This window comes from Panicum virgatum, chromosome 2K, assembly GCF_016808335.1.
Source record: "Panicum virgatum strain AP13 chromosome 2K, P.virgatum_v5, whole genome shotgun sequence".
Lineage (NCBI taxonomy): Eukaryota > Viridiplantae > Streptophyta > Magnoliopsida > Poales > Poaceae > Panicum > Panicum virgatum.
This window is the reverse complement of record NC_053137.1, coordinates 66,438,498-66,452,203: the sequence shown is the minus strand read 5'-3', so window position 1 is coordinate 66,452,203 and position 13,706 is coordinate 66,438,498. Positions and strand designations below refer to the sequence as shown.

Sequence of the window (13,706 nt, the reverse complement as noted above, 5' to 3'; positions counted from 1 at the left end):
GCAAAATATGCGGACTGGAATCCAGTGCTTGGCGTGGCATATTTATTATGGCCCTTGACTAGTTGAATTTCACGCCGTATAAATAGCTGACGAAAATTCCGTGATGTGCCGCTGAAGAAACGTGGAGCATGAGACATGCTCATATGCGTAGCTTTTATTTCCCATGCGCATCTGTTTTCGAAGTGGCAACGCTAGTCCACTCCTGCTGCTTAGATTGCACTTCAGTCACTGAGCAGGGCTGGAATATAGGCCCCTGAAAAAATACTTTTATATTGCCAAAACAAATGAGAAAACGTGTCAAAACCCCCCATTACATACAATAGATTACAAAAGGCAAAACAAAATCACGCTCGAAAAAGGCTGCTCCTTATATAATAGATTACATACATTCTCACTACCGGCTTCTACAAAGATAACGAAAAAAAAAATCTATACTGAGAATATACAGACGTGCGCTTGCAACAACCGAGCAACCACCTACCTTGGACTGTTCCAGGGAGGCGAAGGCTTGTATGGGAAACCATGGGATGCGGATCCATGACCTAAATCGAGGCTGTGGAGTTGTTCCATCAACTGTGACCGCCGTTCTTTGAAGAAATCTAGTCTCGTCGTTAGTTCAACCAGAGTGGACGATGGCACAGCGGGCGATCTCCCATATTCAACACCCTGCTACAGAAGATCACAACAAGAGAATTGAATACTCGAACCTAAGTGTTCTTTGCAGCATTGATCACAACCAGGGGTTTCTCGTACCTCTGTTGTTAGAGGAGCCAAGGGACTATTAGGCCTTAGCCCATTAGAGTTAATTAGTCGCTTGTTTAAGGGTTAAATAAAACTTTATATAAGGAGAGGAGATGTATCAATCTAATCAAACAAGAGATTAGAAGGAAATCCCTTCCCTCTTGCCGGCCGTGGGCGAAGCCCCGCGGCCGGCATTTCTGGCGCCCAAAACCCTAGCTGTCGCTCTCTCGCCCTCGCAGGCGCGAACAGTAGCACCGCGGGTACTGTAGCTCGTCATCGCCGCTCCCTCGCGATCTCAATCCCAACAACAGCCATAATAATCTGGTATCAGAGCTGCCAGGCGACGACAACTCTGAGCCACCACCGCCACCGTCGCTGCCAACCATGGAGGCGCGCATAGAGGCCCGCCTGTCCTTGTTAGAGTCAAGGTTCGCGGCCGCCTTCCCATCGTTCACCGCCCCTAGCCCCGTGCCTCCATAGCAGCATAGCGAGGGCATCTTCTACGGGGGCGTAGATGGCACCCAGGCAGCGGCGCCGCCACTGCCGGTTGCAGCACGCTGCTGGCATCCAGTCGTCCCTCCAGCAGTAGCCTTGCCACAGCTCGGGAAGAAGGTGTTTGCGTGGGAGGATGCCTGCCATGTGTTTGCAGTGGTGCGGCTGCAGGCTGCAGCACGCGGCCTCCTAGCGCGGCGTCGGCTGCAGGAGATGAGCCGACAGATGCATGAGGCGGCCTTGACGGCGGTCAACCTCGGCAAAGGGGGGCGTATCCACGTCCCGTCGGACGGCCACCGGCAATCACGCCGATGTTCTGTTGTCTTCATGCATGAGCAAGGTGTTGTTTCCGCGATCGGTGAACTCCAACTCTGCGGCAGCGGCGATAGGGGAGGCGGTTTCCTCTTTGCCGCAGGCGGGGATGCACTGCCTAGTGCCACCGCTTTTCGCTACCGGCCGCCACGAGAACGTCTCCGCTGGTCGCAATCCTGATTAATTCTAGGTGGCCGTACCCGCACACCTCTCTCGTTCCGATGGTCTCCGTGGGATCCAGGCGGTGACATACGTGCAGATCCAGCACGCGGAGGGTGTCCGCCTTATTTTCAAGAGTCAAAAAAAATAAAGAGTCGCAGTTTATTTAAAATAAGCCGAGATGTAAAAGGCTTGTTCTTAGGTGTTCGGTTTGCGTCTAGTAGAGTCATTGTTAGGTTGCAGCTTGAGGACGAGCTGCATGTCCAGGTGGGGTGTAGTGTTAGAGGAGTCAAGGGTCTATTGGGCCTTAGACCATTAGGATTAATTAGTCGCTTGCTTAGGGGTTAAGTAAACCTCTCTATATAAGGAGATGAGATGTATCAATCTAATCAAGCAAGAGATTAGAAGGAAATCCCTTCTCTCTTGCCGTCCGTGGGCGAAGCCCCGCGGCCGGCGTTCCCAGCGCCCCCCAACCCTAGCCGCCGCTCTCTCGCCCTCGCAGCCTCCTCATGTGAACAGTTCCCGCGGCACTGTAGCACAGTGGTACTGTAGCGTGCCACCGCCGCTCCCTCACAGTGGGTACTGTTGATGCCTCCTTGAATCACTCAAGGAGGCATCCAGGGAATGCTTGCGGGAGAAAGGCCTTGAAGAACCATGCGACATCACATGCTGCTTGATACTTCTCCAGTGGGATGAACTTGGCAAGCTCTCCTACCAAAAATATCAGAGTATTTGAGTCATCCTGTTATAATTCTATCATTATCATTACTTACATCATGCTGACGACATTATTCATTGGCATTTATGTCTCTTATAACCGGGGACCGAGATTCAAGGAAAATTAACTATTGATGTGCATTATCATTGTGGCTTGATCAACTCAAGGTGGATGCTTTGGGGTTTAAGTTTAGGCATGACCCACAGCCAACAACACTGAGTGCCACTGCCAGCAGTGTCCCTTTAAAAGTAAAACTGATTGAACTTGTAAGTAATAATATTAATAACGTGCAATTACAGAGCTGATGTCAACTAACTTGAGCATTGGATTTCTCATGTTGCAAGGTTAAGCAAAGACATGAGAGATTTGCAAACAGCTAACCTTATTCCTTTGCGTCTTCTCTTGATTACAGAAAGCAATGCTCCTGTCAAATCCTGGTTGGACAATATTCCTGGTAACAGTAAATATTGCATATTCAACGATTACAACATGTAAAGATAAATAGGAATATGAAAGATCTAACATTGCATTCCTTACTAAAAATATAGCACCCAAATATTTGACTTGACAACTGAAAAGAATGGCAATTGTAACTTGTAAGGGGTGTTGTCTTACTGCGAGATATGACTTGGAAGGTGTTGATAACGATCATTAGCATCTACAGAAGAGCCATGCTGGTGCTGGCGCTGTTGATTGAGTTGGAGATGAAGCTCTGCAACCTTCTGTTTTAATCTTTGTCGGGTACCATGATTAGGGGGACCCTAATCAAGAGACTAAAACCGCCCTAAAAACGCAAACGTATGCTGAGCAACCGGGCCCACGAAGGCCTACAGCCCCCTTCCAACCTGGAAGAAAGGAAAAAACTCAGAAGCTCAACGCACGGCCCACGTACGCAGTGCGGCCCATCCGCACCCCTCTCTCGGACCCGCGGGGTGAGCTCCGCCTCGCTCGAGGGCTACCCGTCGAAGCCCTCGACCGCGCCCCGCGTCTCTGCCTCGCTCGAGAGTAGCGAGCCTGCCCTCGAGAGAGCGGATCGTCTCCGCCTCGCTCGAGGGTAGCGAGCCTGCCCTCAAGAGAGCGGATCGTCTCCGCCTCGCTCAAGGCCACCCTTCGGCGAAAGGGACAAACGGCCCTTCCGCTCACCCGCCCGCCGTATGGAGGCATTAATGCCAACCACTCCTCCACAGCGCCCGGGTTAGATGGCGTCAGGCCGCCATTCCCCACAGTGGCTGTGACCGGAGTCTCGTCCGCCAACTCCGGTCACTGCTCTGCCATTCCGGACGCTGTGGCGACACTGTGGGAACCTGCGACGTGGTGCAAGACGTGCTCAGCACTGCTCCAGCTACTATACTGTCAACTCCACATACCTCCTTCGTACTTTCCCTTCCGCGGAGCCCTCGAACGGCATGGGCACGACCCTTGGAAGCGGCTCCGGCCTTGACCGGGACAAGAACCTGGCCTGTAGGACCCTCGGAACGCCGCCACGCCACGCCTAGAGGATGGTACCCCCCACAGCAACGACCATGCCGCCCGCTGGAGCCAGGACGCCGGCGCGATCTCTGCCCGTGCCCGCGTCTGCGTGACACGTGGTGGCTCCGGACCCCTCCCGAGCAGCTGGCTGAGCCGAGAGCTCGCGGGAGTCCAGATGGCACGTGGAGGTCCCGGACCCATCCGCAGGAGTCCGGATGGCACGTGAAGGTCCCGGACCCACTCGCGAGGGTCCGGGTCCGCGGCCACAGGTGCTGAGCATTTTCCACCTCTGGGACATGTGGTGACACTGGACCCGTCCCCGAGCGGGAAGCGGGTCCGGAATCGTTGGTCCGGTGAGATGGAGTCAAGGACGATACCCAGGACGACTGCCACGACCGGCGCCATACCCCACAGTGTACTTCCCACAGTACTCGATCACTGTACCCCCGCGATTCGGGGAGAAGACGACGACTTCCATGATCCCCTGTGCATGTACACCGTCCCTCCTTGTGTCTATAAGAGGGGGTCGGCCCACTCGGTAGAAAATAACGCTTCGCACTACTAGCAGAGCACATACGCTCCTTTGAACCCCGATATTGTCACTCGCCTCAATCAACTTCTCCTCTAGCGGAGACTTGGGAGCTTACCTCCCTCTCTCGCCTCGCTTGTACCCCCTACTACAAACACCCCCGGTGCAAGATAGTACAGTGCTCTCGCACACCCCTTTGCTGGACGTACGGCCCCACAGCCGGAACCAGGATAAACCCGTGCGTTATTGTATTGCCTCTTGCATCAACATCTGGGACGAGGAACACGCAGCATCATCACTGGTTGGGTCCGGACCGCCGGGTCAGGGCACCGACAATCTTGCAACATCAGCTTCTGCGAGAGCAATCTCCTCAAGCTCTGCCTTTGTCTTAAGACAAGCGCATAGGAGGAAACCCCAAAATACGCCCAGCAGGCATGTAACAGTTGAAGATCAACTTGCTTAAGATTTTAGTACCTTTGAATCCATGGAGCGTGAACTAGACAATTGTGAAGAAGACATGCTTAATCCAACCTCGAGTGCAGCTCTAAGATCCCTTTCAGCCTGTAGTTGCTCTTGCAACCTTGACACCTAGCGAGCAAACAAGTGTGATCAGACCAAAAAATCAAACTCTTATAAGAGGTACTTGCAGTTATAAAGCTGGTTGCAACAATATATAATAAATATGCACACAGAAAATGGCTGAATTTCTGATATATTTTGAAAGAATAAAAGCAATGAAATTATTATATGGTAAAAGAATATGGCATACATCCTGTTCCAAAGCTACCCGACGCTCATGTAATGCTTGTTTTCTTCTTTCCAGACTTGCCTGTAGGATTGCATTACCTCTAGCCTGAGAAACATATCTAGTTAGTTTGCAGGATTTTCCTAAATCAAGAGTTGATATTACAGCAGTTTTCCTTTCCTCACCTCCTTTGCAATCCTGATCTGTAGATCATTTTTTGTTACCTCAAGTCTTTGGATAGCAAGCCTGCAAAAAAAAAAGGTACTTAGTACTTTTCATTATAACTCATAACTTTAAGAATCAAACTCCTCCACAACTAGAGACTATTTATACGAAGCAATCATGCAAATATGTAAACTTAGTCTGCCATGTGACTAGGAACTTACTCTTCTTCGACAGATGGATCAATTAATTCCGACTGTTGGCCTTTTCTTGCCTGCAAAAACCATATGTGGAAATCAGTAAAGTCAACATACTAGACTTGACAATTATAGAAAAAAAACTTTCAGAATAATCTGAAGGAAATCTTGTGCACTATACAAGCATATTTCTGTTAATGTTTCCCTGCGAAAACATTAAATTTTGGTTCGAGATATCATAGAACCATAGTTCAACGATCACAAAAATAAATAGGCCTTGCTAATGTAACATTTAACAAATATGAACCTATACAGGAAACAAGAGCAAAAGATCAGACTTATTTCTTACATTATTACGTCCCCATAAGTTAGAACGCTTCACATGCTGCTGAGTTCCATTGGGTTTGTTGGAGTGTCTGTCCTTAGGATATTCAGCTCCAGGACCAGGTAATTGAATCCCAGCATCCAACGACAAAAGAATTTCTCCCATTGACAATGGAGTTTCATGACTGGAAACCAGATTTGATGGATCTTTTCCATTCAATGATTGTTGGACTCTCATTGAGCCAGTTTCAGTTAAATGGCTTAGCGGATCATCATTTGGTCCTATATTTGGTTCCAAAGTGTTATCCCCAACAGAGGGTTCAGCGTCTGAATCATTGCCATTAACCTCCTGTTGTCGTCCACACATTACAATGAATAAGAAAGCAAACCACATGATGACATCAACAAATGATCATGCTACTCAAAGAGAAAAAAGTGAAAGCACAATCCGGTTAAGACACTATACCTAAGGTTATTTTACAAAGATACAGTATGGGGAGAATCTAGATGAGATACGGTCAAAACATGAGCTACAATATGTTAAAGATATTCACTGAAAATAGAAGTAGACTTTTGTTTATATTTTTCTCTCTATTGTCTTAAAAAATATAGAAGGCAAATGTATGATTAGTAAAGCACAATAACTACATATAAGTATTAGAGCATATTTGGGATATCTCTATAATAGGTAGGTTAGGATTGTATCCAGACTCTACCATACCGTACAAGGCTTGCCCTCCAAGTCAAGTACCCCAATATATACCGGCCTAGGCCTCAATGCAATACAATCATTCATCCACCAATTCTATTATTCTACATGGTATCACGAGTTTAGGTTCTAACCCTAGGCCTCAAACACTAGTTTTCCGCTGCTCGCGCCACCTGTGCCCCACCTCTAGCACCGCCGACTCTCCTGGTCGTAACGACGCGCATCCAGCGCACCGCCGCGACGATCCGCTAGCGCCCCCCCCCCCCCCCGGAGATGTCGATCTCCGCCGGGGGGTGCGCCCTCCACCACCCCTCTAGGTGTCGCGGCAGATCGATCTGATCCGCCGCCGTCGTCAAGCAGCTGCGAATCATGAGCAACTAACCGGGTTGTCGCCGTCCCTCCTCTGCTCCACATCGCCGGGCCATGCTCCTCGATGTGGCCTCCGAGGCCCACGTGCCAGCGCCGCCCCTCTCAGCCCTCCCCTCCGTCGCTCCCCTGGCGGGACTCGCCGCCAGCGGACCAGCTCCACGGCTCCCGCCTCCCCCCTGGCGGATCCGCGCTGGGGCACCGGCGCCGCCCCTCTCCTCTCTCCCCTTCGTCGCTCCCCTGGCGGGGCTCGCCGCCGGCGGACCAACTCCGCGGCTCCCGCCTCCTTCCCAGGCGGATCTGCGCTGGGCTCCTCAGTCCTGGCGGTGCGGCTTCACCACCTCTCCCCTGCCAGGATCCGCCGCGGGCAGACGAGCTCGTCCCTGCCTGGCAGGCCCGCAACGCGTCCGTGCTCATCGCGAGACGCCCCTGGCGCGGGCTCGCGGACACAGCCGCCTGCTTCGTCATCCTGCTGACTGCCCCGTCCTCTCCTTCTCTTTCCCTCTCTGTCCCTTTGTCGCTATTGACCAGAGGAAGAGATGGTTAGAGATAGAGGGTGAGGATCTGCTACGCGCACCCGGAGGTTCTCCCTTGAGATGCTGCTGCTGTATCTTTTCTAGATTTTTCCCGATTCGTTATCGGGTTTGAGTCGCCCACCGCCTGTTGACCTCGCGCCTCTACTTCAACGTCGGCATCGACTTCACCGGCTTCTTCCTCGACTACGACTGTGTGGCATGGCAAGATGGACGGCACCCTAGGGGATGCCCGTCTGCACCGCCCACCTCGCCACTTCGTTCGCACGTCATCCTCCGCCGGCTCGTCGTCGTCTCCACCGATCGGGACGCCTCCGCCAGCTTCGCTCATCGTCGTCTCGCCCCGCGCATACTCGGCCTGATCAACCGATGTGCGTGATCCACCTGGCTCCCGTGACGTCTGTCCTCGTACTGCGCGCCTCTTCCTCAAGTATGGAGGGCTGCCGCTACTTCGCCTCTTCGGGCAACTGCGGCGCCACCCGTGGTCTCCTTCGCCGTTGCATCCTCACTACCGCCGGCCAAGCCCACGACCTCGTCGTTGACTACGTGTCGTTGCGCCCTGCGCATGGTCTTCGTCAAGCTGTTCGAGTTCTTCGCCGACTTCTACTACCTCCGCCGCCGCCGCGACCACTACGCCAAGCTAGCTAGTCTTTGGGCTAGTGCTCGGATGCTCTACCTCTACGCTTCGTCTATCACGACCTCGTCGCCACCACCGTCGTCTCTACTTCACCTACTTCGTCTACTCCGACAACTGCGGGCTGCTTCGGCTTCTTCTCCCTCACCATTCTGCGCCGCAACTATCGTCGAGACCTCCTCTACTGGTCCCCTACATTCTGCGACTTGGTTGTACGCTCTCCCTTGTACGTCCGGTATTGGCAACACCAGCACGTGCCTTCGTCCCCGACATGCTACTGGGTGCTACTGGGTCTGGCAAATCCGGTACTCGCCTCGGCCTTGGCGGTTTGATGGCATCATCTTCGCTTCGTCCTCGACACATCACCGTCTTCGTCTTTGGTGCATCCACGCCACCACTGTTTGGCGCCTCCTTGCGCGCCAGCGGCTTCATGCGCGGCTACCTCTGCATCGGCTACCTCGACAACTACGTCAGCCACGGCTACCCTACGCACAGCATCCTCGACCATGGCTATTCACCCTCCAGCTTAGCTACCTCGACATCGGCATAAAGGGCTATCATCCGCATGAGGCTTCGCCAGTTTCTCTCCAGTCACAGCATTCGTACTGCACCGACGTTATGTCTGCGGGGGGATGTCAATCCGTTGATTTCTATCTTCGGCTTCTTCTCCAGTCTCACCGTCTGCAGTGCTCCCGCTGTGACTGCGGGGGGATATTAGAGTATATTTGGGATATCTCTATAATAGGTAGGTTAGGATTGTATCCGGACTCTACCATACCGTACGAGGCTTGCCCTCCAAGTCATGTACCCCAATATATACCGGCCTAGGCCTCAATGCAATACAATCATTCATCCACCAATTCTATTATTCTACAATAAGGACAGAATTGCAAAACATATCAAACCTTGTAGTCATAGAGCTCAGCACGGGTGCACGCACTGGTTTCACTCAATTTTCCACTCAATAATCGCTCAGCATCATCTAAGTCCTGATCTGCATCATTTTCTGCATCATGAAATCCATTATCCTTGATATCCACGGTTTCATCATGTGTTGATTCTTCAGTTCCACTATCTCCGGTTTGAGAATCTGGTGACAAGGAGCACCAGAGGTGCTCATCCTGTAAAAATAATGAACATGAGTGGATATATAGTGATGTGGTGTTTGCTTCTTAAGTTTATCGCACACAAATATATGGTTAGACAGCAGAGATATAAAGAAGGCCAAAACGCAATGCAGCTGCAGAAGTGAGATGTTTTATCGGCTGCCTTATTACATTATCATTACTTCATGTACCTCAACAAAAAATCAACTCCAAGCAATAAGAGAATTAAGAACTTTCGTGTCTTACTCGTAATTGTCCATAAGAAAAGAATGATATGGCTTACATTAAAGATGCTGAGGTAGAAGCAGAAACTCACGTTGAATATGTTATTGTATTCCTCTAATAGAGTGGTGACAATGCCTTGAGCACTGTTAGCAGCATTAGCTGCTGCAATAAGCTGAGCAGCACTGTCACCATTCATGTCAAAGTCATCTTCCATCTCGCATTCACCGGCCATAAGGGGACGTAACAAGAGCGGGGCCATACAAGCAGCAACTGCTGATGGAGTCATTCGATTCTCAGCAGTGTGAGAAGCAATGGTATGCATCATTCTTAAAATTCTGCAAATATGGTTTGTGATTTAGTTAAAGAATTAGCCTGATAAACAATATGACAAAGTGCAGTTTCTAGCAAGTTTGATGACTGTGAAACTAAATTAATTTTGGAAATATGTACATGTTCTGCTGTCTTAATTGCATACATCGAAAAGAGAAAAAAATGTTGGTCATATACTTGAGCAGACAAGGGAATCTAGAATGTATTCTTCAGGATCATATACCATCAGGTAAAAAGGAATTCAAAAACAACATATATCCCTGTGAAAAAGAAATAAGCTAACCTCTGTAGCAGCCGCCTATTAGGCTCAGGAAATGTTTCAGATACTGCTGCACGCATCGAATTGATCCGAGCTTCCTTGATCTCCAGACCTAGACAAGTACTAAGAAAATGAAAATGGAAACAAGAAAGCTGAAAATTCCACAAGAATATCAGCTAGGAAACTAGATTGTCTTAAATATCTGGTAAAGTGCTTGAAAGAGAAGCATCTGGGAACCTTATCAACTATCCATTAAACTATAGGAAACCATGACACTAGGCAGTGGCCATAACAAGAGCATACTACAAACCAGATGGGAAGATGTGCATAGATACAGAACTCAAGCATTTTCTATCTAATACAAAGATATTCAGCCCTCCTGAGTATTCTCAACAAAAAAAGCAATATATTTTCAGCATTCAAGTAAAACAATTGTGCCTCCATAACCAAGGAAGGATATTCAGAATAACATGAAATACAGCACTTACGGAAAGCTTCCAATAATGCTGTGCAGCAGGAAGCAGGAATTGGAGAAGATGGAAGCTCACGAAGAACATGCTGCAGATACATGTAATACATCAGGTACATGTAATACATTCAGATAGTGGGCAAGCAGGAAAGAAAGAAAAAACTATTGGAACTCTGTGACATCAATCTTTCTAACAACATGATAACAATTACAGAAAGGTACCTTTACGCAGTCACCAATAACATGAGCATCCTCTTCTGGTGCAAACTCTGTCCTTCCTGGAATAGAAAGAAACAAGCACATATTGAATTATATGCGCAATTAAACCAAAAATAAAAAACACAATATTAAAAATATGAACTAAGTAACCACAATAACCTTGTTCATATTCTTGCAATCTCCTGTCAACCTCCTCCACATCTGCAGCTTGACGCAGAATTCCTTCCACTTTTATTCCTGCAATAAATTATTCACATTTCAATTAAATATTTACATTTGGTAAAGCACAGTGTATATTCAAAAATTCGGTGATAGCTAACACTGTTTGGCCCTACCATGTTTCTCAAGGAAACGCAAAGCTTTTTCTAGAAAAGAAGGACTGCCATCTATATCTTCCAGTGCAAGTAGTATTGGCCTGCCAACAACTAGTGATTTGATAGGTCTCTTCTCTCTCCCTTCAGTCAACAGAGGAAATGTAAGAAAAAAGATGGATACTAAGTTTGCCACATGATAGTATAAACTGTAAGGGAAGTAGGGCACCAACAATTTGGAATAGCCCCTTCGTATACATCTGTTGTGTCATTACGAAATATTCCATTATGTCCCATCACAAGAGCTGCATTTGGAGCCTGTGCAAGAGCTTCTTCCAGTGCTGTTTTCCACTCGAATAAGTCTTCAGAAGTTTCTGCCTGTATATTAGGAAAAAGATATTTTTACGTAAAAGTAGAAGAAGCACAACAATTCATGAAGCAGATCATAAAGCTAATAATTTAACTTTTGCATTTGCTCGAGTGGGTCAAAAGGCAAACATGTATACCTTCAAGGTAAAGGCACGGCCATCTGGAAAAAGGACAGTCAGCAACTTTTTGTCTTCCCTGACTACCACACTGCAAATGAGTGCCAGATAAAGCAAAAGATTCAGTAAGTTATTTGTCTAGAGAGGCAAGAATACACAAATGACAAACATCTTAAGTACATTCAGACGATCAAACAATATATGAACAGATGTGTGAAATAGACACATACCTTCCGGAATTATTCAGGTCAATTCCCCCCAATGTAAGGTTCACTTCACCACTTCGCTGAGGCAATGTACTCTATAAATGCCACAGATAGTCACACGTCAAAAAAAAAAGAACTAAGTGCTACTAACGTAACTAGTAATCATAATTAAATGATAAATATGGCACAATCATGCCATAGTTTACATGTAAGCAGAACAGATATACTAACAGGATCGCTCTTGAAGAAAACCAGCGATGTTCTTGTGAGGATGAACCAACGTTTTTTCCATGATTTCCATCCAATTCCTAAAATATTGTAATGGCAGCATTGTTACAGTCTGGAACCAAACAAAAATAACATGTGACTCAGATAGTTTTACCTTTGGATGATATGAAGAGAGGGCCACTCTTAAACACCTGCCCAGAAGGTCGTGGGATTGTCAGAAATATTGTAATGGTAACAATAAATGCAAAATAATAGATTTAAGACAAAGCAAAATGTCAAATATTTTCTTGCCCATAAGCTTTGTTTGAAACAGAAAATTCGTTAAGTCTGTTCAAACAAGAAGTAAACAAAACACCGTTAAAGAAATGGTTTGATGAAAACATTCATAATGAATAGGTTGAACCATCAGGATAGGCTGTCTATTTTTGGATGTGAGGGGGCTCTCCGATCAACAAATTTACTTTCAGAGACTGGTGGTCTCCTAGACTCCTACACCCACATATGCACAGTCAGACATTAAACAAAACTAATTCAACAAATTCGTCACGTTACCCTCAATATTCAACACTCTACCACTTCTCAACATTTTTTTCAACACCACGTCATCACTAAAACCCAAGAGAAAAAAAAATTTGATGTCCCCGGCACCTCTGATAGCAATTCAAAAGTCGTTATCCAGATTCAATATCGCAAGTTCGCTTCAAATATCGGAACGCCTCGATCAGTCTATCATCGTGCCATTTCCAATGGAACAACCCCCAAAACACTTGACTCCACATCTCCACAGTGAAAAACGTCAATTCCTGCACGAATTTGAGCTTCCATCCAACCTGACGGAAACCGCCCCCATGTCCTCCAATGTCCGACCCAATCCAACTCCAGTAGTAGCTGCGGCGGCCCCCTGCAAGCTCAGCTCGGCTCACGTCGTCCCCGCGCACTCCGCCGCAGAGGCAGCAGGCACCACCCAACCCACGAAACATTCACAGCGTCCCCGCCCACCCAAGCCGCAGTGGCTGTTCATCCTCGCTGTGTCGTCCCGGGAGCTCGAACCCAAAAAATCCCACCACCAGAAAAACGGCAAAACACCCACCACAGCAAGGCACAGGATACCAAACGCACACCGAATTCCAACAGCCCGGGCGGCGACGCGCGCGCGAGGTAATCGGGCACTCACCGCGTTGCCGCTCGCCGACGCCACGCCGCCGCGCGCCTGCCGCTCCGCCAATGCCGATGCCGATGCCGACGCCGCCATCCCCTCCTCCTCAGATCGTCGTCCGCCGCATCAACCAGGAACCAGCGCTGCAGCCGCCTCCCGCAGCTACCGCAGCAGCAGCCGCATTGGATCCGCGCGCGGGCGCCGCCGCAGCGATCTGGCGCGCGCGCGGGCGACGGGTGGTGGGAGCGGGAGGATGAGGCCGCCCCGCGGTGGTTAGGATTTGGGGCCTCTCGGGTTCTCGGCCGCGGAGGTGGAGGTGGTGGGCGGGGGTGCGTGGTGCCGCGCCTGTCTTCTGCTCCGAGGGCGGGCGGGGGCGACAGCGACAGGGATTACGCGCACCGCCGCTGGCCGCCGCTGCGGCAAAATCACCCGCTCCTCCTCTCTGCCTTACGGACGAGCAACACAACAGGCCAGCGGGCGGCGGATGGCTCGTTGGACTTTTGGAGTCATGCGGAGTCCACATGGCAGCTTGCGCCGGAAGCGTCCCTCCCCGCCGTGCCGTGCTCCTGGTCCGGTGTGGTCGAAAAGCTTTGTTAACCAAAACACCTCTGGATCTGCCTT

General features: G+C 49.3%; 1 protein-coding gene across 22 annotated transcripts; it reads right to left on the bottom strand.

The window, feature by feature from the left end:
• Window positions 1-229: 229 nt before the first annotated feature.
• On the bottom strand, window positions 230-13,576 carry LOC120694742 (rho GTPase-activating protein 7-like). 22 transcript variants are annotated; one of them, XM_039977970.1, is made up of 23 exons: window positions 13,104-13,541; window positions 12,084-12,120; window positions 11,933-12,009; window positions 11,726-11,796; window positions 11,517-11,586; window positions 11,244-11,388; window positions 11,035-11,154; window positions 10,859-10,936; window positions 10,703-10,758; window positions 10,500-10,569; window positions 10,036-10,123; window positions 9,481-9,757; window positions 8,997-9,212; window positions 5,875-6,198; window positions 5,553-5,602; window positions 5,352-5,412; window positions 5,191-5,274; window positions 4,896-5,009; window positions 4,759-4,808; window positions 3,038-3,154; window positions 2,804-2,873; window positions 754-2,415; window positions 567-666 (listed from the first exon to the last, which is right to left on the bottom strand). In XM_039977970.1, the coding sequence occupies exons 1-22, from the start codon at window positions 13,179-13,181 to the stop codon at window positions 2,275-2,277; spliced, it is 2,394 nt and encodes a 797-aa protein (XP_039833904.1). In that variant the 5' UTR covers window positions 13,182-13,541; the 3' UTR covers window positions 567-666; window positions 754-2,274. The 22 variants fall into 22 exon arrangements, with proteins under 22 accessions (XP_039833903.1, XP_039833900.1, XP_039833902.1 ...); XM_039977969.1 differs by lacking the exon at window positions 754-2,415 and having other exon boundaries at window positions 230-669; window positions 9,514-9,757; window positions 13,104-13,576; XM_039977966.1 differs by lacking the exon at window positions 754-2,415 and having other exon boundaries at window positions 230-669; window positions 13,104-13,540.
• Between the last annotated feature and the right edge of the window lie 130 nt (window positions 13,577-13,706).

Excerpts from the sequence above, each read along its gene's own strand:
- LOC120694742 (XM_039977966.1), bottom strand. The coding sequence starts at position 13,181 with ATGGCGGCGTCGGCATCGGCATCGGCATTGGCGGAGCGGCAGGCGCGC. Across the intron at positions 10,937-11,034 it reads GCGTTTCCTTGAGAAACATG|GAATAAAAGTGGAAGGAATT; the intron begins GTAGGGCCAAAC and ends AATTTATTGCAG. Across the intron at positions 5,275-5,351 it reads AGATCAGGATTGCAAAGGAG|GCTAGAGGTAATGCAATCCT; the intron begins GTGAGGAAAGGA and ends TATGTTTCTCAG.